The sequence below is a fragment of the Lagopus leucura genome, unplaced genomic scaffold (genome assembly GCF_019238085.1).
Source record: "Lagopus leucura isolate 7727_CA_CO unplaced genomic scaffold, USGS_WTPT01 Super-Scaffold_100136, whole genome shotgun sequence".
Lineage (NCBI taxonomy): Eukaryota > Metazoa > Chordata > Aves > Galliformes > Phasianidae > Lagopus > Lagopus leucura.
In genome coordinates this window covers 4,028-26,058 of record NW_024962332.1, presented here as the reverse complement: position 1 = coordinate 26,058, position 22,031 = coordinate 4,028, and the positions used below count along the sequence as shown (strand labels likewise).

The window sequence follows — 22,031 nt, the reverse complement described above, 5'->3', positions numbered from 1 at the left end:
ACTCCACTGACTCCGCCCACTGCCGCCCTCCCCCTAGTCCCTACGCACCGCCCTCCCGGGGCCGCTCCCTGCTGCCTTCCCCTTCCCGTTCCGCACTGCTGACTGCCGGGACTTGTAGTCCCCCGGCACGGCACCGCAACCCGACCTCAACCGGCACGGCACCGCAACCGGAACGCAGCTGGACCGGCACACACGCACCAGGTGCGCTCCTGATTTTGCGCCGCGCTCCGGCACCGCGCTCTGCTCCGCTCCCACCTGTTGCTCCGCGTCCCGATTCCGCCGCCCGCCGAGTGGCATCGGCCCGGGCTGAGAGTTCGGTGAGAGCTCGAATGGGAGCTCTGGGCCGGTTCAGGCGCCCAGCGCGGCGGCGGGGAACGTGCACATGGCTCTTTTATTTTTTCTTTTTCCAGTTTTTAAAACTCCTTTGTGTGACGCGCAGTGGGACAGTGGAGTTTGACTCGGGTCAGGGTCCGTTCCCCATAGCTCTCCATAACTGTTCTCATGCTTGGGGCCGTGCTGTAGCACTGTGGTTAAAGTCTATCCAGTGAGCACAACTCAGTATAGGGAGGTGCCCCATCCCTGCCCCCACCCCTTTCAGCGCCCTCCCTGTCCCCATCAGCACAGAGCAGGTTTGGGCAGTTGGCTCCCTGTTTTGGGGCAATTTGAGGTTCAGGGGGAGAGGGAGGGAGAGCAGGTGGCAGGCTGAGCATTGTGCCCTCTGTGTGGCTCTGTCACCCCAAAGCTGCTTGCTGCAGGACCCTCCAGTGTGCTGCTGCTGGGCAATGGAGAAGGACCCTGCACTGCGGCTCCGTGTCTTTGACCTCAACTGCTGGTAAGTGCTGAGCCTGGTGAGGCTGTGAGTATGAAGACATCTGCCCTAGGAGCACCACCTTCATGCCTGCTTGGCTGTCGGATCACACTATTTTCACAGCCCAGAGGGCAGGGCACTCAGCTGGGCTTTGTCCTACTCCTTGTCTGTTCCCCTGTGCTCCCCATTCTCCCGTGAGGAAAGTGCCCTCCGTGTGCCCCCCAAATGGGGATGCGCTGCTTCACCTTGGAGGTGGGAAAAGCCATCCTCAAAGAGCCTCCCCTGCACATCCCTATTGCCCCACGACCCTATCATCCCATCTCCCCCCACCTGAGTTGCAACCTGCCCCATACCCTCTTCCCCAATTTGTGTCCCCATGAGCCCTTATCCCCAGCTCCTCTCCATGGCTTAGGGCCATCCGTTACCTGAGCAAGCGGCGGCAGGAGCGCATCCGCCTCATCGGAGACCGGCTGTGCCAGGAGGGCTTCGACCTTGTCCTGCTGCAGGAGGTGAGCTCACTCGTGAACTGATCGTGCCAGTCCCAGCCCACATGCTGAGCACACCCAGTCTCAGCCTATCTCATTGTCCTGCAGATATGGAGTGAGCGTGACTACAGTGACCTGAAGGCAAAGCTGGGTGTTTGCTGCCCCTTCTCCCATTATTTCCGAAGGTGAGAAGGGCTGGGATATTCCCTAGAGGGAGGGAGGTGGTTGTTCACTGTGCCCCCCTACAGTGGTGTCATCGGCAGCGGCCTCTGCGTCTTCTCCAAGTTCCCCATCCTGGACACACTGCTCTACCAGTACTCACTCAATGGATACCCCTATATGGTGAGTGGGGTGGGTAGGGCACATGGCATCCACAGGGTGCTGCTGAGCTGTGCAAGGCTCTGCCTCCCCCCTTCCCCTTTGGCAGCTGCACCATGGAGACTGGTTCTGCGGCAAGTCTGTGGGTCTCGTCGTTGTCAGGATTGCCAAGATCACCTTCAACATCTATGTCACCCACGTGAGTACCTGAGGGAGACAGGTGGCTGCACCCCTCCTTTGCTGTCCCCTCTCTGGGGACACTGCTAAAATGCAATGATTCAATACTGCATAGGGTGGGGGGACAGTGACCCCAGCTGGGCAGCACAGTGGAGTGAAGGTCCCAAGCTGTCAGTAGAATGAAGGCAGAGCCATGGGACCAAAGCATTGCAAGGAGCTGTGGAGCGGGATAGGTGCTGCAGGGAGGAGATCATGGCTGCTTTGTTCCCTGCTTTTCCAGCTGCATGCTGAGTACAGCCGGGAGAAGGACGCCTACCTGCCCCACCGTGTGGTGCAAGCCTGGGAACTGGCACAGTTCATTCGGTGAGTGCTCACAGCTTGCAGCCAGGACTATGGGAGGGGTGCACCATGGGGTGCCCCCTCCCCCAGAGCTGAACCAGAGGGCTGAGTCAGTCCTGTCCCTGCAGCCACACGGCGAAGGCAGCTGATGTAGTGCTGCTGGGGGGAGACCTCAACATGCACCCTGGAGACGTGGGCATCCGGCTTCTGCGTGGCTGGACGGGACTGCAGGATGCCTTCACCGAGGCCAAGCACTTTGAGGTGAGTGGTGGCTCAGCAAGCACACCCCCTAGCCATGTGCCCATCCTTGCCCAGTGTATGGCACAGGGCTCTTGTTCCCAGGGCTGTGAGGACGGCTGCACTCTCATTCCAAATAATTGCTTCGCTGTCAAGTCGGAGCTACAGCCCTTCCCATTGGGCATCCGCATCGACTACATCCTCTACAAGGTGACTGGGTCCCTCCATGCTGCACACGAGGCAGAGGACAGCCAGTGACCCCACTGCCCCCTCTCCCAGGCTATTTCCAGCTTCACAGTGAAGTGTGAAGAGCTGAGGACCACAATGGGAACAGTCCCAGGAATGGACATCCCTTACTCAGACCATGAGGCTGTGATGGCAGTGCTGTGCATCCAAAGGAGGGGACAGACAGCGGGTGTCACCATTGGCACAGCCAGTAAGATTTGGGGACACCACTGAGGTCCCCTCGACATGGGTTTGAGGAAGCCAGTGGGGTCCTGCATGCACTGGGGATACTGCTGACCACTGGCTTTGAAATGGGGAGGATATTATGGGGCACCCCTTAGAAGGGAGCTGACAGAAATATGCTGGATGGGGACCAAATGGGTGTGGATGGGTGTCACCCCCAAGCCCCTGTTCCCACAGTGCCAGCATTGGTGGAGGTGCTGAGTGAGGCACGGACGGAGGTGTGCATGGGGCTGCTGACAGCACAGCGGCAGCGTTATTCCTCGGGCAGGATGGCAGTGCTGGCCATGCTGCTGCTGCTGCTACAGGCAGTGGGAGTGCTGGGTGTGCTGGGAGGGCTGGCGGCTGGGAAGCCCTTCCCTATTCTTTCCTTCTCCCTGCTGGCCTTCCTTGCCCTTGCTACCTTCCTCCTTGCTGCTGGCCTCCACCTCTTCCACAGCATCGAGGTGAAGATGCTGCAGGGCACCAAGGAGCAGATGGAGATGGCGATGCGGGGGCTGCAGGAACAGCCCCTCCCCTGCCACTGACCCAGCCCCATCCTGACCCCTTTTTTAGCTGAAGAAAATAAAAGAGGTGTTTTAACCCTTTGTGCCATGTCAAGGAGGTTTTATTCCAAGGCAGGGGGTTGCAGCAGAGTGGGAGGTGCAGAGCATCCCACACCCAGAACTCCCATACTGTAAGCACCACATCACTGTGGAGAACAGCTCTGCAGCAAATGGAAACCCTTTAAAGGTCCATGCAAAGGCACTGGAATTGGAGAAGCCCAAAAGGGCCAAGGAGGATGTGCCCTTTGTTCTGTGTCACAGATAGTGCCAGCTCTGGGCAAAATCCACTAGGAGAGCTGCTGGGGAAACATCGTCATCCCACATCACATTGCACAGGAGTTTCTGATCCTTGTATCCTGTGGTGGATGGGGACAGTATGGAGTTGGCACCCAAAAGTGGTGATACAGAGGTATGGGCTCAGTCTAGTCTGGCCATTGGTGGCCCCATTTGTAGAGCCAGATGTCAGGGGTTGGGGTGGATGTTCCCATCTGGGATGGATGTCCTTGATTAGGATGGGTGTCCCCAGCTGGGATGGATGTTCTTGATTGGGATGGATGTCCCAGAGTGGCTTCCAGGCGCTGCTCCTGCTGCTGCCCCACCACATCTGGCATGAAGCTGCCACCTGCCCATGGTGGCCATGGGCCCTTGGGGTCTGGTGGGCATGGAGCTGTCACGCAGTGGGACTGAAGCGCTGTCCTGAGGAAGGCAGTGGAGCAGCTTGAGCACGAGGGGTTTTGCAGGACCAAAAGCTTTCAATGCCACCAGTTCTGCCTTGTGGCAGCATGTGCCTGGAAGGGGACACAGCTGTGGGATCTCTTGCAGCGAGAGAGACTCCAGTTCCCCTATGGGGATTTTTCCTCCTCTGGCAAATACTGGGCAGAGCCATGCAGCCCATGTATTTCATGTGCCCTGCAAATCTCATTTTCAAGCAAGCACAAGGCCAAGGCAAAATTAAGCTGGATGTGGAAGGCACTTCTTCTGTGCTGCCGAACGGGGATGTTCCTTGCTGTCACCCCCTCCATAGCAAGTGGGGAGCCAGCTTCACCATGGCAGCTGCCTGCAAAGCAGCTTGGGGTGATGCTTAGCCTAGGGAGGGGCACTGCTAGAACCTCTCCCGCCATGAGAATCCTTCAGGGATGTAGCTCACTGAGCCGCTTCTCCTCCTGCATGTGGATGAGTGCGTTGCGCTTGTCCACCACCTTCAGCAGCTGAGCCAGGATCTGTTGCTCAGCTGCATGATCCTCAGGGGTCTTCAGGGCTTCTGTGGGAGTAGCAGGGGCTGCAGCATGGCTGGGGGTCCCCACCACACACAGCCGCTGCCCCCAGTATGCACAGACGCTTACCTTCTTTCTCAATGTACCAACGCAGCTCCCGGTCCAGCTGCCACTGCTGCTCCTCCAGCTTCAGCTCCTGCACCCTGTGGGGCAGAAATGGAGAGAAGTGAGCATGGGGCCAGGGGCCTGCGGGGAGGAGCCCATGCAGCATAATCCCCAGATCTACGTGATCATGAGATCCGACTCCTCCAACATCAGGCTGTTCTTCTTCTGCACCAGGTACAGCAACTGGTTCATCCACTGTGTCTTCTGGTCAGCTGGGCTGTCTGCGAGGCAGGGCAGGGTGAGTGGTGTGAGTCCCTTCCTTGGGCACTGAGAAGCCCCACATACCAAATCCTCACCACTGTCGTCCCGAAGGAACTTCTCCAGCTTGATACCCTGCTGCTCCAGCTCCCGGAATGTCACCTCGATCTCCTCCAGCCGTCGCTGGATGGCCTGTGGGGTGTGGAGGGGTAGCAGGTGGCCAGTGCATCCCAGTGCATGAGGTAAGGACAGGGATGGGAACTGGCCTCCACAGCAGGGCTCCCTACCTGGGCTTTGCAGAACCGCTTCATCTGTGCCTCCCGTGCACGGCGGTCCAGTATGCGTTTCCAGACGGGGTACTTCTCTGTGCCCTCCACTATCAGGTTCTATGCAGGCACATGGGGAGGGTGAGGCCATTAGAGCCATACCTGATGCCTTGGTGTGGGACAGTGTGGGACCAGTGGGTTTGCTGCTGCCTGAACATACCAACTCTCCCACGATGCCCAGGTCTGAGCCTTCTTCCTCCTCCTCTTCCTCACTGTCGCTTTCTTCCAGATCTGTGTTCCCCCAAAGCACAGAACAGTTGAGGCACAATGGGGCCCAAGAGGGACCCTCAGCCCAGCTCAGCAGCCACCCACCTTCCTCCATGGCTGCTTCTTCTTCCTCCTCCTCCTCCTCCCAGGCCACCTGTGCCTGCACTCCTAGCATGGCCTCAAGTGGTGCCTGCAGCCGCAGCCGTGCTGGCTTGGGGGGAGGCTCAGCCTCTGTGTCACCCATGAGGCTCAGGGAGGAGAGATGGAGCTTCTCCAGGTCTGAGAGGATTATCTTCCTCCTGCCACCACTCTCTTCGGAATCCTCCACTGCCTTCTGAGGCTCTGTGCTGGGACCTTCACTCTTCTCATCCTCCTCCATTGTATCCTCCATCCCCAAAGGCAGCAGCTCCTGCTCCACTATCTCACCAGTGCCCGTACTATCCTTCATTTCACCAGTGCCCACACCCTCCTCTACCTTGAGCTCCCCAGGTGGCTGTGGGGAAGTGGGTGGGGGTCCGGACTCCTCCTGCTCAGGGGATGCACAGGGGCACCCAGCATCTGAGAGCACATGGTCAGTGACAGCATCCTAGACCCGCAGGGGTAGTGGAGGAGTGATGAGTGTGAGGCTATACCCAAACATTCCCTCCTGCTATTTGACCCCATTCATGGCCACTTACCCCATCAGGCAGCATGGAAGGCTTGTTTGGGAGCAGCACTGGTGGCTCACGCAGGGGCAGCTCCATGCTAAGGGTGTCAGGGAAGTGAAGTGAGCAATAGAAGTGACCTGGGAGGATGGTGCAAACCACGCAATGAGCAAGCAAAGAGGTTGCAAAGAGAGTCACCCACCCCCCCATCTCTGTCTCCAAACACACTCACCGTCCTCCTCGTTGAAGGCGTAGTCTCCTAGGCGCAGCGTGGCCCCACAGCGCCAGCACTGGAAACAGCTGCGGTGGAAGAAGAGTCCCTCGGCGCTGGCCCGTTCCAGGATGTAGACGCGGCGTGCACAGAAGTAGCAGGCATTACTGCTTTCTGGGCGAACTGATGTCTGTGGGAGGACAGGACGGATTGGGTTAATGTGGGATGACCCAGTCTTTGGGGTTGGATCGTGCTGGGGGCTCCTCTTGTAGAGGAGCTCAGTTGTTGACGCAGGGAGGAAGGGAGCTGCAGCGCCTGGCTCCAGAAAACCAGTTGGGTCAGGAAATGCTGTGGGAGGAGCCGGGAGCTCATAGGCGTCTTCTGACGCAGCCCGTGTGCCAGCCCTTGGCTTGTCCCCATGCACAGGAGGAACCCCCCCAAGCACAAGGTGAGGACCAACCTGTGTGGGGTCCATTGTGGCAGCAGGTTGTGCATCGTGGTCGTTATTCACAGTATTTCCAGATGGCACTACATCAATCTAAGGGCACAGCACCAAGCAGGGTTCAGTATTCCACAGGCTGCATCACACAGAGCATCCCTTTAGTATTCAGCAGGCACCCACCTCTGTGCTGTCCCTATTGCTCTTCTTGCCCTCAGCATCCTTCTGCACACTGGCCTGCCAACACAAATATGGGACTCAGAGTTATGAGGGATGGCTGTGGGGAGCAACATGGGGTGATGAGGGTAGTCTTCACCTGGGTGTGCTTGTGAGCCAGGATGCAGTTCTTCTGCAGCTTGCTGAGAAAGAGGATGGCCCCTTTGGTGCCAGAGGGGGACAGTGGCTTCTTGCTGAGCTCCATTGACGCTGCACAGAGGGGATGGGGACACGTTGAGGATGTAAATGGGGAGCACCCAGCTCGCCCCATGGAGGGCTCAGGGTGGGATAACCCACCCTACAATTCACACCTGGAGGAGGAGGCTTGAATGCTTCGTAGAACTGGCTGAGGTAGGTGATAAGCCCCAGGCGGTTGGGCTCAGCCATAGAGGCCATCTCAGCACTGGAGAGGATAGGCTGGATGCCCAGCTCCTGCTCTGCCACATCCAGCATCAGCTGGTGGGTGCGTATGGGGTCCTGTGGGTCCATGGCATCGAAATCCCTGCAGGGAGGGTGCATGTAGTCAGGGTGAGTACTGTAGGGCGGGGGTCTCTGGGGCTGGGCACTTACACCAAATGGGGACGAAATCGATGGATGAGGGCACAGAGAGCCAAACCACTGGTCCAGGAGGATGTGAAGTCAGTCACCTCTACTCCATGATACCCATCTGTGCTATCCTGGCACCAGCGCAACAGCTCCTTATAGGTGTCTCCGCAGACAGCTGGGAAGGCAGCAGCACTCATGTCCCCATCCCAACCCAAGGACACCTCCGCAGAGGTCCCCCACCCATGGCATCATGCGTTAGGTGGGGACTTTATCATGCAGTGTCCCCCAGAGCTCAATCAATGAAATGAGAAAGCATCAGGAGGAGGAGAACAAACACATCCGAAAGAAAGCAGTGGGGTAGGAGCTGTCTCCACGGGGGCTGTGTCATAGAGAATGGGATGGGGATGCAGACATTGCTGGGAGGAGCACAGTGCCTGTATGGTTTTCAAAATGAGGGGGTGGGGAGGGAAATCAGGGCAGGAGCCACTCTGCCATGGCCTGCAGGAGAGGTCCTGGAGGTGGGAGGACCATAGGGCCACTCATACCGGTGCTGAGCCTGTTATCAATCTTCTTCTCGTGGTCCACCTCCACCTTGCCTATGAGGTAGAAGTCCCGGACCTGCCAGGAGGGACACTCAGGTCACTATTTGCACCCAACCAATGCCATCAGAGCTGGCATTGGCAAAGGGGACACCCAGACACCCCCCTTCCCTTCACCACCCAGCTGCCACAGGAAATGCGTAGCACACCTTGAGGAGCTACGGCTGTGATTTCAAACCCGTGGGGGACAGGGGACCATGCCAGTTAGGAGGGGACCATGTCAACTGATGGCACACAACTGGTGTCACCTCACTGATGGGTACCAAGCTGGATGGCTGCTGTCTCTCCCACCCAAGCAGGATACCCCTGGGCTGGGAAGTGGAGAGCTGATGCTCTTCACCCATACTTCAGGCCAGTACCTGGCTGGGTCTGATAGCCTGCAGGTTGAGGTTGGGGTAGCGTGTGGTGGGGTCGATGCTGTACTGTGCAACGTTCTTGTTGGTGTTGTCCGGAGAGGTCTGCGACAGGCGCTGGTAGATGCTCTCCCTGGGCACAAGGGGATGGTGCTGGGTGTCACATCCACCCTCACACCTCCCCAACACACTGAGCACACAACCATTCCAGGGTGGACTCTCACCTCTCTGCCAACACCTCCAGAGGAGGTGTCCCGGCCGCCCACCGCCGCACCATCCATGCTGCATCGAAAGCGGCCAGGAAGCCCCGAGCCACACCGGTGCCCAGAGGCCAGAAGGGCTGTGGAGAGGAAGATAGAGGGGTGGGGATAGGGATGGGGATGGAGCTGTGCAGCCAGTTGGGGTGGCTGGGAGGAGGCAGGGAGCAAGCAGGCTTGGATGGAGATGAAAGCAGGGAGAGGTGGCGAGGCATGGACAGAGGGAAAGATAGACATCTCCTCCCCAGCTCCACAGCTGCACAGATGCTGCTGCATGCTAGGAGGAACTGGGCTGCATCCCAACCATCTCCGATGGGTGTGGAGAAGGGATAACCCATCCCCATCAATGTATCTTGCTACCAGCAATTTGGGTATATGTCCACGGGGATAGGGTGCACTGAGCAGCTCATGGATAGGGAAACTGAGGCACAGTGCTCACCTCCACCAGGCAGTCGCCCACCAGCCCCAGCAGTAGGCGTGCTCCGTTGTGCTCCCGCACCAGTGCTGCATTCTCGGAGCGTGTCATGCAGGTGAAGTCAAACAAGTCAACGTCTGGCTGGTTGCGATGGTTGAGGGCGAACTCCAGCTCAGGCAGGCAGTAGTTGGTGGAGAAGTTGGCGGCCTCCTTGGCATAGCTGAGCAGTGCATCCCAGTTCACGTTGTCTGGGGACAGGAGGCTCTCAATGTCCGCTTTGTCCTACAGGGATAGGTGGGTCCAACCAGGATGGGAAGTGGCATTTGTCCCCATCCCAGTGGCGGGACAAACCCACTCGCCTCACCTGCAGGATGACGCCCTTCTTCAGCAAGCTCTGCTTCTTGGCTGTCATGACGAAGTAATGCGTATCATCCTTGTAGTAGACAATGTTCTCCAAATCAATCCCTGGTTATGAGGAAGGAGCTGAGCTGAGCTGAGCTGAGCTACCAGTCATCCTCACCAGTAGGATCACTGTGTGGGGATATGCACCCACCACAGGGTGCATATCTGGAGCAGAACCTATGAACTTTATGGGGCCACTGCATGTCCCCACCAGTGTGGTGACCATGTGGGGACATGCACCCACGATAGGGTGCACACCTCAGGACCCCCCTCACTGACCCAGGACCACCAACCTGTTTTGTTGTAGAGGTTTTGGAAGAACTTCTGGTTGTAGATCCGGGCCACGCCGCTGATCTCAGCTACCTCCACCTCTGCCTGGCTGTAGCGGTTGATGAAGTTGGTGGTGATGCCAATGGCCAGCTTGCCCCGCATCTCCTTCCGCTTGAAGCCTTCTGGGACAAACTTGCCTCCCCCAGCCGAGATGAGGACATCAAACTCATAGTGGCTGAGGGGAGAGGAGCTGGGCTGCAACACAGCCCGCCAGCCGCCTGCGGGACAGGGGAGTCACTGGGGTCTGCTTGTATCCCCAAGATGCCACAACCCTACAGCCATGTCTTACCCTGTCCAGCTGCTTTGCCTGTTGGAAGCTGGAGGCCTTTAAATTCAACCTTGGTATGCACCTCCACACCCAGCAATAAGGCCACCTTCAGCAGGATGAGCTGCAGCTGCCGGATACCTGCAAGTGGACACAGGAGTAATGAGAGCTGCACTACCTGCCCAACTCTGGGGTGCACCCAAATCACTCACTGATGTGGTCCAGTGTGCCAGTGCAGAAACGCCCGTAGAACTTCTTGGCGCCCAGCGCCCGCAGATCATGGATGGTGAAGGGCCAGAGGTGCAGCACATTGTTACGGGAGAAAGAGTCACGCTTCTCCAGCAGCACCACACGGGCGCCAAGGAGCGCCAGCTCGATGGCAGTGCGCAGCCCACAAGGACCAGCACCCACCACCAGACACTGCAGAGGGGACAGATGGCATGATGTCCCCATGGTGTGACATCCCCGTGATGTGATATCCCAGTGATGTGTCATCCCCATGGTGTTACGTTAGGCTCAAGGCTAATCTCACCCTAATCCACTTTAAACCATTGCTCCATCCCTTCCCACTCCCCTCCTTCCTCCCCATGCTGCAAACAGGGTGCCATGTGGGGTGATATCCACCTCCCCACAGGCTGAATCTTGCCTTGGTGTCACGGCAATGGTAGCAATTATGCACCAGGCAAGATAAGGAGCACACGCTTTCCCTCTCTGCAGATAGGGAAGTTTCGCTGGTAGCAGACCCAGTAATGAGACTGAACTTTGAACCGCTGTCAGGCAGGAAGTGACAGTGGGGAGGAGAGGTGACAGTGGGGAGATGGGGGAGATGGGGGAATTGAGGTCACCAGCCCCAGGAGGACACATGGTGTTGGGTCACTATATCCCTCCATTCTTTTGCAATCCTCACAGTGGGGATAGGATGGACACTGCCAACTGAGCAGCACCAAAGTGGCTTCGTGCCATGGGAGGACATGGGGGCTAATTAACACATCAACCCACTTCAAGACATTAAACTGCATTGCCATCCCAACTGGCACATCCTGCACCCTCCTCCAAGGACATCCCAAAGGATGTTCCCACTCCGTGGACACAGCATAGGGACCCAACCTCACATCCCACAGCCACCTGTACCTTGGTGCGGGCGCAGGCAGTGCCCTGGTCGTAGTCCTTGTGTCCTGCTTTCTTATCCAGCTTGCTCCACAGAGCCTTGGCACTCCAAAAGTTGAGGGCAGTCTTGAGGCTGTGGTACAGCTGCAGCCCATTGCCCCGCAGCCCCAGATGTTGACACAGCTCCACAAAGCAGCTCAGTACCTCCTGGCACTGCCTGGCGCGTACGAAGTGCTCAAACAGTGTGTGGGCTGGATTGGTCGGCTCCTCATCGGGCGTACTCATCCTGGGGGGACAGCAGGGATAAGAGGAGGACCCCCAAGTGCCATCCTCCAGTCCATCCCTATAGGGATGCTGCAGAACCTGGGGTCTCAGCACAAGGTTTTTTGCAGCACGGGGTGCAGTAATCTTGATGATGGTGACACTAGAATCAGGGCCCTTTCCGGCTGCACCCAGTAAGCCACGGTGTCACCGTCCAGGGTGACGTCAGGGAAGGGGACGGCTGCAACTTCCTTTGTGCTGTGTATACCTGCAGCGAGTGAGAGCACTGTTTCGGAGCAAAGATACCGCTTCCTTCCTCTTGTTGGTGAGGTCCCAGCTGCAGGGACAAACCACAGTGCCCCAAGAACAATAAAACTACTGCTGGGCAGGAAGGGGCAGGACCCTGCTGCCCTGGTTTGAGAGCAGGATTTACTCTGTGACAGCCCGGCAAGGTGGAAGCTGCCATCTTGGAGGCAGACGGAGAGCAGAGGAAGCAATGTTGGGAAACCAAAAATAACCAAATGACACACAGACAGTCCTGGCAGCATGCAAGAAGATTTCCACCACAGCTGGGGTGTAGCACTCCCCCAAAACCCTGCCCTTGCTCAGCATCTGCCCAATGCTTGCTCACTGATCTCCATGCACCTCTCCCCATACCTGATGGCACCACACTGCTGTCCCATGCCACAACTAGCACCAAGCTCTGCCATTTCCATCCACCTCCAAACCATGGGACTGGCTGATGCTCCCAACCTGGCAGGAGAAGCAGCATGGTGGAAGTCTCATCCTGCTGCACTGCTCCTCAGCTGTTCTGCTCCCTCTTTGAACAGTGAGCATTGCCCTTGCGCTGTGCCCCAGCTCCCTGAAGCTCTCCATCCTTACCAGTGGGAAACAATGAATTTGAAGAGCTTGGGGAAACTGAGGCATCCTGCCCACAGCCAGTGGTGTGGGGCCAGGGCCATGCCCCATGCCAGGACAGCATTTCACTACAGTGCTTTGGCTTGGCAAGGAGGAGGCAGAACAACAAGCTCAATGTTACTTTGAGTTTCCTATGGAAACGATGCTTGTGCTAGCAATTCATGTCCCCTTTAGTGTGCTTGGACCCCTATACAACAACAGCTTTTAGCAGTAGTCGGAATCACTCTGGCTGCTCAGTTTCTGTAGATTTGCTGCCACCAAAGGGGGGGCAAGGCACTGAGCCTCCGCCTCTGCACTCCTCAGATGAAAGCACAAATACTTTGTTCATTTCTTCCCTTAAAGGCAGAGAGAGGAGGTGGGTTTGTAGCCAGTCCTGACTCAGTCCAGGACAACTCTGGTTGGAGCAGCTGCAGAAATGAAGCTCATAGGGAAGTCATCCAGCACCAGTGCATGCAGAGCAACCCTGGAATGGGGGTGCTCATTTGTGCTGGTGGGGGTTTCCCCTTGTCCTGACTCACGGGGATGCAGAGGGGAAGCAGCCCCAGGGTGCAGAACTGCTGGCAAGTTCACATCCTCCGGCACATGGAAACAGGGTAGGGAAGGACAGAGCAATTGCAGGCTGGGAGGGCTTCCAAAAGCACAGCTTGGCAGCTGGACCTCTCCCTCCTGCTGAGCGTGCTCCCAGCACAGACTGGTATCAGCCCAGAGAACCCATGGGCCAGGCTCCGCAGGACTACCATCAAGGCAGGATGCTCTCTGCCAAGGGTTTATGAAAGTGGGTATCAAAGCCCCTTGGGATGCAGCAACCTTGTGCAGACCCCGGGGGGGTCTCAGCCACTTGCCGTGGTAGTGAGCACTTCTCCGGTACACTGTGGGATTGTTCTGCACAGGGGGTCCATAAACCACATCCTGACCACATCCCCGAGAACATGGGAAAAAGACAACACTCAGGGGCACCAGCACCCCGAAAAGTCGTCTGAGCTCATGGGGCTCAGCCATGCCCCCCACTAAGCACCAGCCCTTCAGGCTGCACAGAGGTCACTGCAGCCAAGGGAATGGGACAGCTCAGTCCCTTGTCTAGGACAGCACTGGTAGTGCTACCAAGAAGCTGCTCTTGCTTGGGCTGGGGCTGAGATGGCTGCAGGCAAAAATAACCTGGAGTGTCCTCTGCTCTGGGCTCTCACTGCCTGAGGGGGGTAGGGCGGAGTGGGATGCCCAGCAGTTCTGCTCTGCAGCAGATGTACCCTGGAGGGACAGCAGACTTGCAAACCCCAACTTCAATTGGCAAAATGTCCCGGGGGCTCCTGCACACCAACTGAGCATCTTCCCCCTGCACCCAAGCAAGGGGCCAGGATGGGAATAAGCCTCTCCCTTTGCAAAGCTCTTCCTGCTCCATTGCTCTTGGTACTGGGAGCACTGGTGGGACTGGGAAAAGAGTGCAAGATGAGGGGACTACTCCCTTTTCCCTTAGTCCTGGTGGCAGCGGAATGTAGGGGTTGGCAAAGTGAAGACCAAGGGGAGACTCATGCAGCCCAGCATCCCAAAATAACCCCCAGGGCTTCAGCAACTTACAGTACATCAAACCGGAGAGATGTTTCCGGTGCCACTCACACAATGCGGGCCCCCTTTTACCCACATTTTCCTTGGAGCAGGAAATAGAGCTGGAAGGGGAGGGGAGGGGCCAGGAGGACAGCAGGGTGACCCCTTACATCCCCCTACCCACCAGGGATTCTCTGCCCATCCCCTCTCACTCACCTTCAGGTCTGCGCAGTGCAGGAACAGCGCAGAGATGGGGCTGGATGAGGGTTGAAAGTGGTTCCGGCCACCCGATTCAATTCCTCCCGGCTACTTTCCTTCTGACTTCGTTCCTTTCCTCTCTTCTCGACTCCTTTCCTGCTGGAAGGCGGTGCTGGGATCCCAGCAGAGGGGACAGGGCTGTCTCCGGGTCTGCCCCGTTTTGTGCTGCCACAAATTGTGCTGCAATCGTGGTTTTGGAGAGCAGTGATGAAACAAAACGCTTTGCTTTTCGTGCTGTGCTTCCTCCCCGCCCCCAGAAATAAAGCCTAGAGCCCAGCAGCCAGGTCCTGCCCTGGGTGGGAGGGATTTGCTCAGCCCCTGTCTCTAAATGAACCAATAGTGTCCCCAAGCAGTGCCACTCGTGGAAAATTTTGGGACAGCACTTCCACCTTAGCTGAAGGGCCACAGGGGGATGAAGCTGCCCACTCCCCAAAGATTGACCCCAACTGGGTGGATTTTAGGATTTCCCAGCAGTGAACTCCTTGGGTTGCTGCTGTCTGCTCACCCCATGCCCCTAGTGATGGGGCTGGTGGAGCGGTGACACATGGTGACAACCTGCCACGAGGCTGCGGTGACTCAGGGACATGGGGCAAGGAAGCACATAGGGACCATGAGTCATGTGCAACAAGAAGGGACAGGTGTCCCAGTGTCTCCATCCCTCCTTGGATCCTCCCAAGAGTCCCACAACAGGACCATCACCCATGGCCCCACCGCTTGGCTGGGCTGGCTGGAGTCCCCCAACCCCATGCAAAACCCCCAGAGTCCACCCATGTTTTGGAGGTGTGGATGCAGAAATGAGGTGCCTGTGCAGAACTGGGGCTGGTGTCAGCCATGGAGCTGCTTCTGACAGCTCCCTTTGTGAGTACTTTGTTCTACTACAAAGAGGTCTAAGTGCTAATAATCAGTTCCTTCCAGGTGTAGGTTTGTCCCTTGGGGGGACAGATGTAGAGAATTAGCATACATCTTAATTAAGGCAGAAAAGGAACTGGAGGTACAGATCCTTCCTCTCCCTGTGTGCCCATGCTGGGGTTGAGGATGCAGGGGAAGGTGTTGGCATTCCTTACAGTGCAGGGACAAAGGGAGCATAACTGAGACACAGCCCTAAAGCAAATCCACGGTGGTCATGGGCACTGTCCCCACGGGAAAGGGGACATGCAAGGGACATCCCTGTATCCCTCATTGTGTCATTAGAACCAGGAAACTCTCACAGGGATGCAGGCTGATGCAGCTTTATGCCTCCAAGCTCCAAGCACAGAACGTCACCCTTTGCTCCAGCATCAAAACTCCCCATTTTTTTTCCTCCAATTTTATTTTTCTAGGGCCTCCGTGGTTTTGGGGGGAGAGCAGGGAGGGAGGAGGGGGAAAGAGTGTCAGGAGGAGCAGTGATGGGGGGTGGGTGCAGCTAAGCTTTGGGTGATGCTGCAGGCTGCAGCCGCTGCAGCTCCAAAAGGTGGAGAAGGAGGAGGAAGGCGACGCTCAGGAGAAGCAGGCAGAACACAACCCAGTAGGGCTGTGAGATGAAGAGCCACGGTTGCCACAGCTCCACAGAGGACTCCTTGGACCTAAGGACAAGGCAATAAGGGACATACTTCACCCAAAGGGCACAGCACTTGTCACAAAGCAGGGACAAGATTTAGCCCAAACTTGGATGAAACAAGAGTGAGGAAGGCACACGTAACTCACAATGCATGGGGAAACTGAGGCAGGGCAGGTTCAGAGGGACAATCACAAAACTCCATCTCCCAACATCCCACCTCCATTCCCACATGCTGGCAGCACTGGGACTGCAGAGCCCCAGGGATGAAGGGTGTTGCTCACATCATCCTGAGCTGCCCCAGCTCCTTGCCCCCTGCGATTGATTCCAACTGCTTGCCACCTGCTTCCACCACTAGCCCCTCGCACACCAGCTTGCCCTGGCTTGGTGGCTCCAGTTTGCTCCTAGGGAGGGAGAAATGGGACACTGTACCCCATGGGATGGTGGCAGACAGAGCCGTGTGGTCCCCCCACCCTTCCACTCACCCAGCACCATTACCTCTGGGTGCTGGTCTGGTGTTGGGCACCCTCAGGCCCGCCAGCCAGGGTTGCTCGGCCATCCACGTCAGAAGCTGGCTGGGCACCAAAGGAGGGAACGTGAGCACCCAGACCTGATGGTACCGAGTCTGTCTGTCCCCACTGAGCATGTCCTTACCAAGAGCTGCTTTGGGATGACAGCAATGCTGACTCGGCGACGTGCAGATGACTGTGGGGAACGGAGGGGATAGGGTGAGCACAGTGCTGATCTCTCCCTGCATTTCCCAACCCCAGTGTGAGCAAGGGACAAGGAGGAGGAAAAGGGATGCTGCCAGCCTGCCATCAGTAGGTGATGAGAAGAAGGGGCGTCAAAGCCAAGAGCATTGCGCCTGTTCCTGCTGTGCCAAGCAGTGCCACCTAACCCCTCCTGAGCGCTCCCCTACCTCATGAGCTGTAGGGGAAGAAGAGATGAATTCAAGCTGGAGCTAGAGAGCAGCCTCCTCCCCGTCAAGCCCTGCAATGCAGAGGGACTGCCTGAGGTCTCCAGGCCTGCAGCTCTCCCCTACATTTTGCCCCAGTGCTTCTAGCAAACCTTGCCTACAGCAGTGGCTAGGAAGAGGGATGCTGCCCTGGGGGGAGCAGTGCTTGGGTATAGCAGGGAGAAGGATGTTTGCAGGGCATGAGGTGGTACTGGGAGTTGGGAGGCGTGCTGTACTGCCATTACCTGTTGGAAACCTCGCATCAGGGGGTGAGGCCTCAGCCGCAGCTCTGCATCATCTGGAAGAAAAGAGAAGAAGCCTCATGTTGCCTCCAGAAAGAAAAATGGGGCTGACATGCAGGCAATCATGAATGTCCTTCATGTTGGAGGCAGACAAGACCACATGCTCTCGGCTTGACATAAGCCACAGGTGTGCTCAACCAGGGGGAACTGCTTGTACACACACACTGTGCATGCGGTTTGCAGGGACAAGGCACCCTTTGTGTGCCCCCACTCTGAATTCCCCAGTGGTCTGCAGAAGAGCCACCAGCACCTGCTCCCACTCTGTGGCTGCTGTTACATGCACCCCTCACATTTGTCATCAGGTCTGGCAGCTGCAGCCCCAGCTATCATCCACCCCCGGTCCCCAGCTGATGGCTCCACAGCACAGGATCATGCTGTCTACAGGGGGGGGTTAGAACTGAATTCTGCAGTGTTGCCTCCCTCAGGGGTGAGACCACCTCACCCTGGGTCTCTGCCAACTGCCGGTTGCGGGAGTTCTGCTGGATCAGGCACTTCATCTCCTCTAGCTCAGCGTGCTCACGCAGGTGGTGCCGCTTCAGGTTCTCCACATGCTGGACCATCACCTCCGCTGCTCGGCTCATCCGTGCCTCCTGTGTCCGGGAGGACCAGCCATCGGTTCCCAACGTCCCCATGGACGATGCCCCCCACTAGCTCTCTCTGGGTGCAAATCGTCCCCTTCCCACTCCGAGGATACCCCAGTGTGTGCCAACAAAACCCACAGGAGCACTGGGAGGAGGAAGCACAGCCGCCAGCAATGCATTCCCAGCACCTCCATTCCTCACCCACCTGGTGGACAGCTCCCAGCTTCTCTGCAGCACTGGTGGCACGCTTGATGGCAGCTGCCAGCACAGCCAGGCTGCACTGCAGCTGCTCCAGCACCTCCTTGCAGCTCACATCCATGCAGGATGCAGTCAGCCTCTGCAGGGGGAGAGCATGGAGCTGCTGGAGCTGGAACTTGGAATTGCCCAAACCCTTCTATAGCTGGAGATCCCCAGCAGACGTCAACCCCCTCCAGTGCCCACCTACCTCCAGGAAAGTCCGGCACTGCTCCAGCTCCTCCAGAATGTTTTCCTCTGCTGCATCTTGTGCTCGCTTCTCCACCTGCACTCGTTGCTGCAGGGTGAACATGTCGCAGCGAAACGCCAGGGCGAGGTGGGCAAAGGCTGCCTGTAGGCAGGAGGGCAAAGGACTGGGACATGAAAGGGAGGCCGCCGGGGCCATGCATGGCTGTCCCCAAGACACAGCCAGACTCCCTTTCTTGTGCCATCGGGCAGTGCTCCATGAGGACCATCAGCACTGTGTGTCTCCAGCGCTCATCAGGACACTGCACACTAGGGGCAGACTCTGTGAAATGCCACAAGATGGGGACATCCCCTGGCAGCCAACAATGCACTGGAATCCCAAGGCCTGCTGGTACTAGGATGTGGTGGGCAGACACCAGCTCTCGCTGTAGGTCACGGTTGGCATGCAGGGCAGCAGAGCCTGACTCAGCCCTAGCACTCACAGAACAATTATTTTTATGATGAGGCTTCCACTGCCTCCCTGCTCAGGGAACTCAAGGAAAAATTTGAGGGATTACTGGGTGCTCATCGTGCCACAGAAATGGAGCTGAATCCAAATGGCAACTGCATCACTGTCAAGGGACTGCAGATCCTGGGAGCAGGACACAGTCCCCCAGCTGGGATTCAGTAGAACATTGGTCTCTTTTCCCCTTTCCCTAGCCCACCTGCAAGCCCTCACCTCCACGTCCTGCTCCGTCAAATTTGTGCTGCAGAAAGAGAACAGCTGTCAGAGCTGGAGGCACAGTGCGGACTGCATGCCAAAATGCCCTTGGTCCACCTCCAGGGGTGCCTCCGGACCCCAGTTCTGCAGCCCCCAGCAATGACGCAGCCAGTCACCCCTTTACCTGTGCAGTCCCAATTTCTCCAGCACTGAGAGCTCACTGGGGAAACTCGGCAGCTGCTCCTCTGGGGTTTCTCCATCTGTGGGGAGGACCATATGTGGGGGCTTTTGCTTGGTCTTCCCTCCTCCCTCTCATCCTCCCATACAGGTGCTAGTAGGGTGGGAACGCCCCAGCACTTCTTCCAGGAGGGACGGTTCCCATGTCCCCATCAAGGAAGCTAAACCCTGTCAGGCCACACAGTTCCCATACTTGTCCCCAGTCACTTCATGCTCCACCAGAAGGGCATCCAGCCTAGGACATGACATGGTGATTCACCCACCTTCCTCAATCCCATCATCATCTCCAGTGCAAAAAGCCAGATCCGTGCCTGGTTCCTGCAAAAGGGCACTTTCAGACCAATCCCCTTCCTGGTGCTGAATGGCATCCCTCCCCCCAAAAAAGCATCACTGAGTAGCTCTACAGTCCCAAACCCATTGCCCTCCTGTCCTCCTCACCTCACTGACGCTCTCCATGCTCTCCTTGCTCCCAGCCAAAACCCTATCCAGGTGCTCCTGGGGACTGATCATCCTCCCTGGGGACAGAGAGAGGTGGCAGCAGTGTGGCAGCATCCCCGTGCCAGCCTTAAGATCCCCAGAACCTCCAGGATGCTGGGGAGCGTGGGCTGGCAGGTATCCCCCAAAGTATCCCTCACGGGATTAAGGATGTCCCCATCATCCAGGAGGAGCTGTTGGAAAGCAGATAAGGGTTGCAGGACTGGAGGGGATATGATAATGCAGGGAGGTGCTGCTGGGATGAGGGACCCCCACCCAGACCCATGCTATGCTGCCAAGGGAGAGTGGAGGCACAAAGCCACTCCTTTCCACCACCCCCACCCCAGATATCTTTACCTTCATCCGGAGCTGTGAGGAGCCTGGGTGGCTCTGCATGCTGCTCCCTACAGAGAGGAACTAGAGTAAACCCGAAAGCAACACTGGCAGGAGAGGCAGCATCCTACCCGCAGTGCCCAGGACCTTCGTCCTTTCGGGGCATCCTCCGCAGCCCACTCCATCCCCATTGTCCCTGGCATGGGCGTAGAAGCTCTCCCTGTGCCTAACAGCCCTTCCATTGCAGAGGAGCCAGCAATGAGTCACCGGCCTGCAGCAGTGCTTCTTAGCACATTTATTTTGTCCTGACTGCCAGGCAGATCTCACTGCCAGCTGGCCTCCTTGCAGGCACAGCACCAAAGCTGGCTTGTGCCACTGCTATGGGGACAGCAGGCTTTATCATGCGGTCACTCCCCCAAAATCTTGCCCCATGTTCACAGAGTTCTAGCAGATCCATGGAGCCAGGGATGCTGTAGCATCACAGTGCATGGAGACACAAGGGCTGCTATGCAAGCAGCAAATATGTCAGAGCCCAGCACCCAATTGGGGAAGAGTTTGCACTCCCAAACTTTGTTCCTGGCTCCAGGCAGAGCTCAGCAGCACTTTTCCCTCTCCTCCCAGCAATTTGTTCCTCAGGATCAGTGCCCAGGAGAGAAAGCATTGCTGCACCAAAACAAGGCTGAGCACTACATCTGGCACTGCCGTCCCTATCCTAACCCTACCAAACTGGTGCACATACCTGCTCTGGTGGGGGCTCTGCCAGCTGCCCCTGCACTGTTTCCGTGCCACACGCCCCTGGGCTTGTCCCCGCACCTCTTTCCCTGCTCCCAGTGAGGTGTCCACCCGTGGCTTCATCTGCACAGCACAGAGGCTCCGGGACCAGTACACCTATTATGAGAGACACGTATTAGCCATGCACAGATGGGAAAACGCCTCTAAATGTTATATTTTTAAAATGTTTTCTCACCCAGCGGCAGTGCGGAGGCATTTGTGGGTTGCAGGAGGATGCCGCTGGGATGGGCATGGGGAGAGGCAAGCGAGGGATTTACATCAAACCACCTCTGTGCAGCGCTGAGGATGGGCTTTCCCTTCCACCACCCGTTTCCCACCTCCCACCCATGATTTCCAACATCAGCAGCACAACCCTCACCCCTCCGTGGGATACATTTGCACTCCCTGCCTGGTGCAGAGAGGAAGCAACCTGGGCTGGGGTCATCCCAAGCATCCTGGCAGGCAGGCTCCTGTGCAAATAAATGCATGGGATTCCCACATCCCTTCTATAAGTAAGCTCAGGTATCTCATTTGAGTTATTTTCCAATGTTTAAACAACAGAGAGAAAGATGGCAGTAAGCCCAGAGAATCCCTGTCGGTCCCAGGACCTGAGCCTGAAGAAATGCAGCTATGGGGCAGAAGGAAATTTATTTCTTTTTTTTCTGTTTATTTGTTCTGGTCAGGATACAAAATGAAGAACAGATTTAAGGGGCTGACTATGTGGAAAGCCTCAGCTGAGCCCAGCCATCCCCCTTCTCCCAGAGATCAGTCTTGATCTAGGAATATCTAACAACTTTCACATGCATTGGGAGTTGTCCCCAGAACCTCTGCCTAGGGGTCCAGGAACCCCAAAAAAACAAGCAAACTCATCCCATTAGTGAGCATCAGTTTCATCCAGAGGGGTAGTCCCTGCTGCAAAGCATCAACTCTGGGACAGTTGTGGCAGACCCTGGAACCTGCTGCTTTACCCCATCTCACCCACCCACCCCATATCTTTGCTCCATAGCGGGAAACACTGAGTGCAGTTCATTGAACAGCATAGCTTCAATAACACCCAGGCAGCCTCGCTCTCCCTTGGCTCACTGACTTCACCAAACATTCCCCAGGTCATTACCTGCCCGAATCCGTCCCAAAAGGCCCCAGCTCAGTCCCAGTCCTCTGCGCAGTCAGGACCCTGGGGATGGGAGCCAGGGCACCAAGCAGTGCACACTGCCAGCAGCACAGCAATTGCATCTGTGGCAGAAGGAGCTGCCAAGGGAACAGCTTGAAGGGAGAAGGCCTTTAAAGGACATGCACGAAGCAGTCAGAGTTCCCCATGCAGGGCCAGGCTGGGTGCTGCACAGGTGGCCTTTCATCCCCTGTACGGGGGCTAGAGGGGAAAAGCTGAGCCTCAGCACCAGTTGGAAGTCCCCACACCTTCATACAGGGCGCAGCATGAGGATACACCAGGACAGCTTGT

The 22,031-nt window shown here is 57.1% G+C and overlaps 3 protein-coding genes across 8 annotated transcripts; 1 reads left to right on the top strand and 2 right to left on the bottom strand.

The window, feature by feature from the left end:
* Positions 1 to 99: 99 nt before the first annotated feature.
* Positions 100 to 3,416, top strand: SMPD2 (sphingomyelin phosphodiesterase 2). 2 transcript variants are annotated; one of them, XM_042888008.1, is made up of 11 exons: positions 100 to 201; positions 756 to 832; positions 1,221 to 1,317; positions 1,402 to 1,478; positions 1,542 to 1,635; positions 1,721 to 1,810; positions 2,069 to 2,151; positions 2,256 to 2,388; positions 2,470 to 2,574; positions 2,644 to 2,800; positions 3,010 to 3,416. In XM_042888008.1, the coding sequence occupies exons 2-11, from the start codon at positions 783 to 785 to the stop codon at positions 3,354 to 3,356; spliced, it is 1,233 nt and encodes a 410-aa protein (XP_042743942.1). In that variant the 5' UTR covers positions 100 to 201; positions 756 to 782; the 3' UTR covers positions 3,357 to 3,416. The 2 variants fall into 2 exon arrangements, with proteins under 2 accessions (XP_042743942.1, XP_042743943.1); XM_042888009.1 differs by having other exon boundaries at positions 743 to 832.
* On the bottom strand, positions 3,415 to 14,673 carry MICAL1 (microtubule associated monooxygenase, calponin and LIM domain containing 1). Of its 2 annotated transcripts, none has more exons than XM_042888002.1 (24): positions 14,203 to 14,673; positions 11,293 to 11,554; positions 10,374 to 10,581; positions 10,186 to 10,302; positions 9,860 to 10,114; positions 9,529 to 9,629; positions 9,189 to 9,446; positions 8,717 to 8,832; positions 8,499 to 8,625; positions 8,086 to 8,158; positions 7,565 to 7,715; positions 7,306 to 7,496; positions 7,095 to 7,204; positions 6,962 to 7,015; positions 6,800 to 6,877; positions 6,361 to 6,529; positions 6,162 to 6,268; positions 5,590 to 6,070; positions 5,438 to 5,508; positions 5,239 to 5,337; positions 5,050 to 5,143; positions 4,875 to 4,974; positions 4,718 to 4,791; positions 3,415 to 4,635 (listed from the first exon to the last, which is right to left on the bottom strand). In XM_042888002.1, exons 2-24 carry the CDS (start codon positions 11,551 to 11,553, stop codon positions 4,505 to 4,507), a joined length of 3,426 nt encoding a protein of 1,141 aa, XP_042743936.1. In that variant the 5' UTR covers position 11,554; positions 14,203 to 14,673; the 3' UTR covers positions 3,415 to 4,504. The 2 variants fall into 2 exon arrangements, with proteins under 2 accessions (XP_042743936.1, XP_042743937.1); XM_042888003.1 differs by lacking the exon at positions 14,203 to 14,673 and adding an exon at positions 11,632 to 11,700.
* Positions 14,674 to 15,031: 358 nt separating this feature from the next.
* On the bottom strand, positions 15,032 to 21,795 carry LOC122189158 (inositol 1,4,5-triphosphate receptor associated 2-like). Of its 4 annotated transcripts, none has more exons than XM_042888034.1 (15): positions 21,687 to 21,795; positions 20,541 to 20,689; positions 19,826 to 19,872; positions 19,433 to 19,509; positions 19,258 to 19,312; positions 18,942 to 19,017; positions 18,776 to 18,803; positions 18,062 to 18,202; positions 17,822 to 17,953; positions 17,478 to 17,625; positions 16,979 to 17,031; positions 16,433 to 16,483; positions 16,277 to 16,353; positions 16,063 to 16,182; positions 15,032 to 15,806 (listed from the first exon to the last, which is right to left on the bottom strand). In XM_042888034.1, exons 2-15 carry the CDS (start codon positions 20,654 to 20,656, stop codon positions 15,647 to 15,649), a joined length of 1,281 nt encoding a protein of 426 aa, XP_042743968.1. In that variant the 5' UTR covers positions 20,657 to 20,689; positions 21,687 to 21,795; the 3' UTR covers positions 15,032 to 15,646. The 4 variants fall into 4 exon arrangements, 2 of the variants coding, with proteins under 2 accessions (XP_042743968.1, XP_042743969.1); XR_006181719.1 differs by having other exon boundaries at positions 15,716 to 15,806; positions 16,277 to 16,349; XR_006181718.1 differs by having other exon boundaries at positions 15,719 to 15,806; positions 15,999 to 16,182.
* Between the last annotated feature and the right edge of the window lie 236 nt (positions 21,796 to 22,031).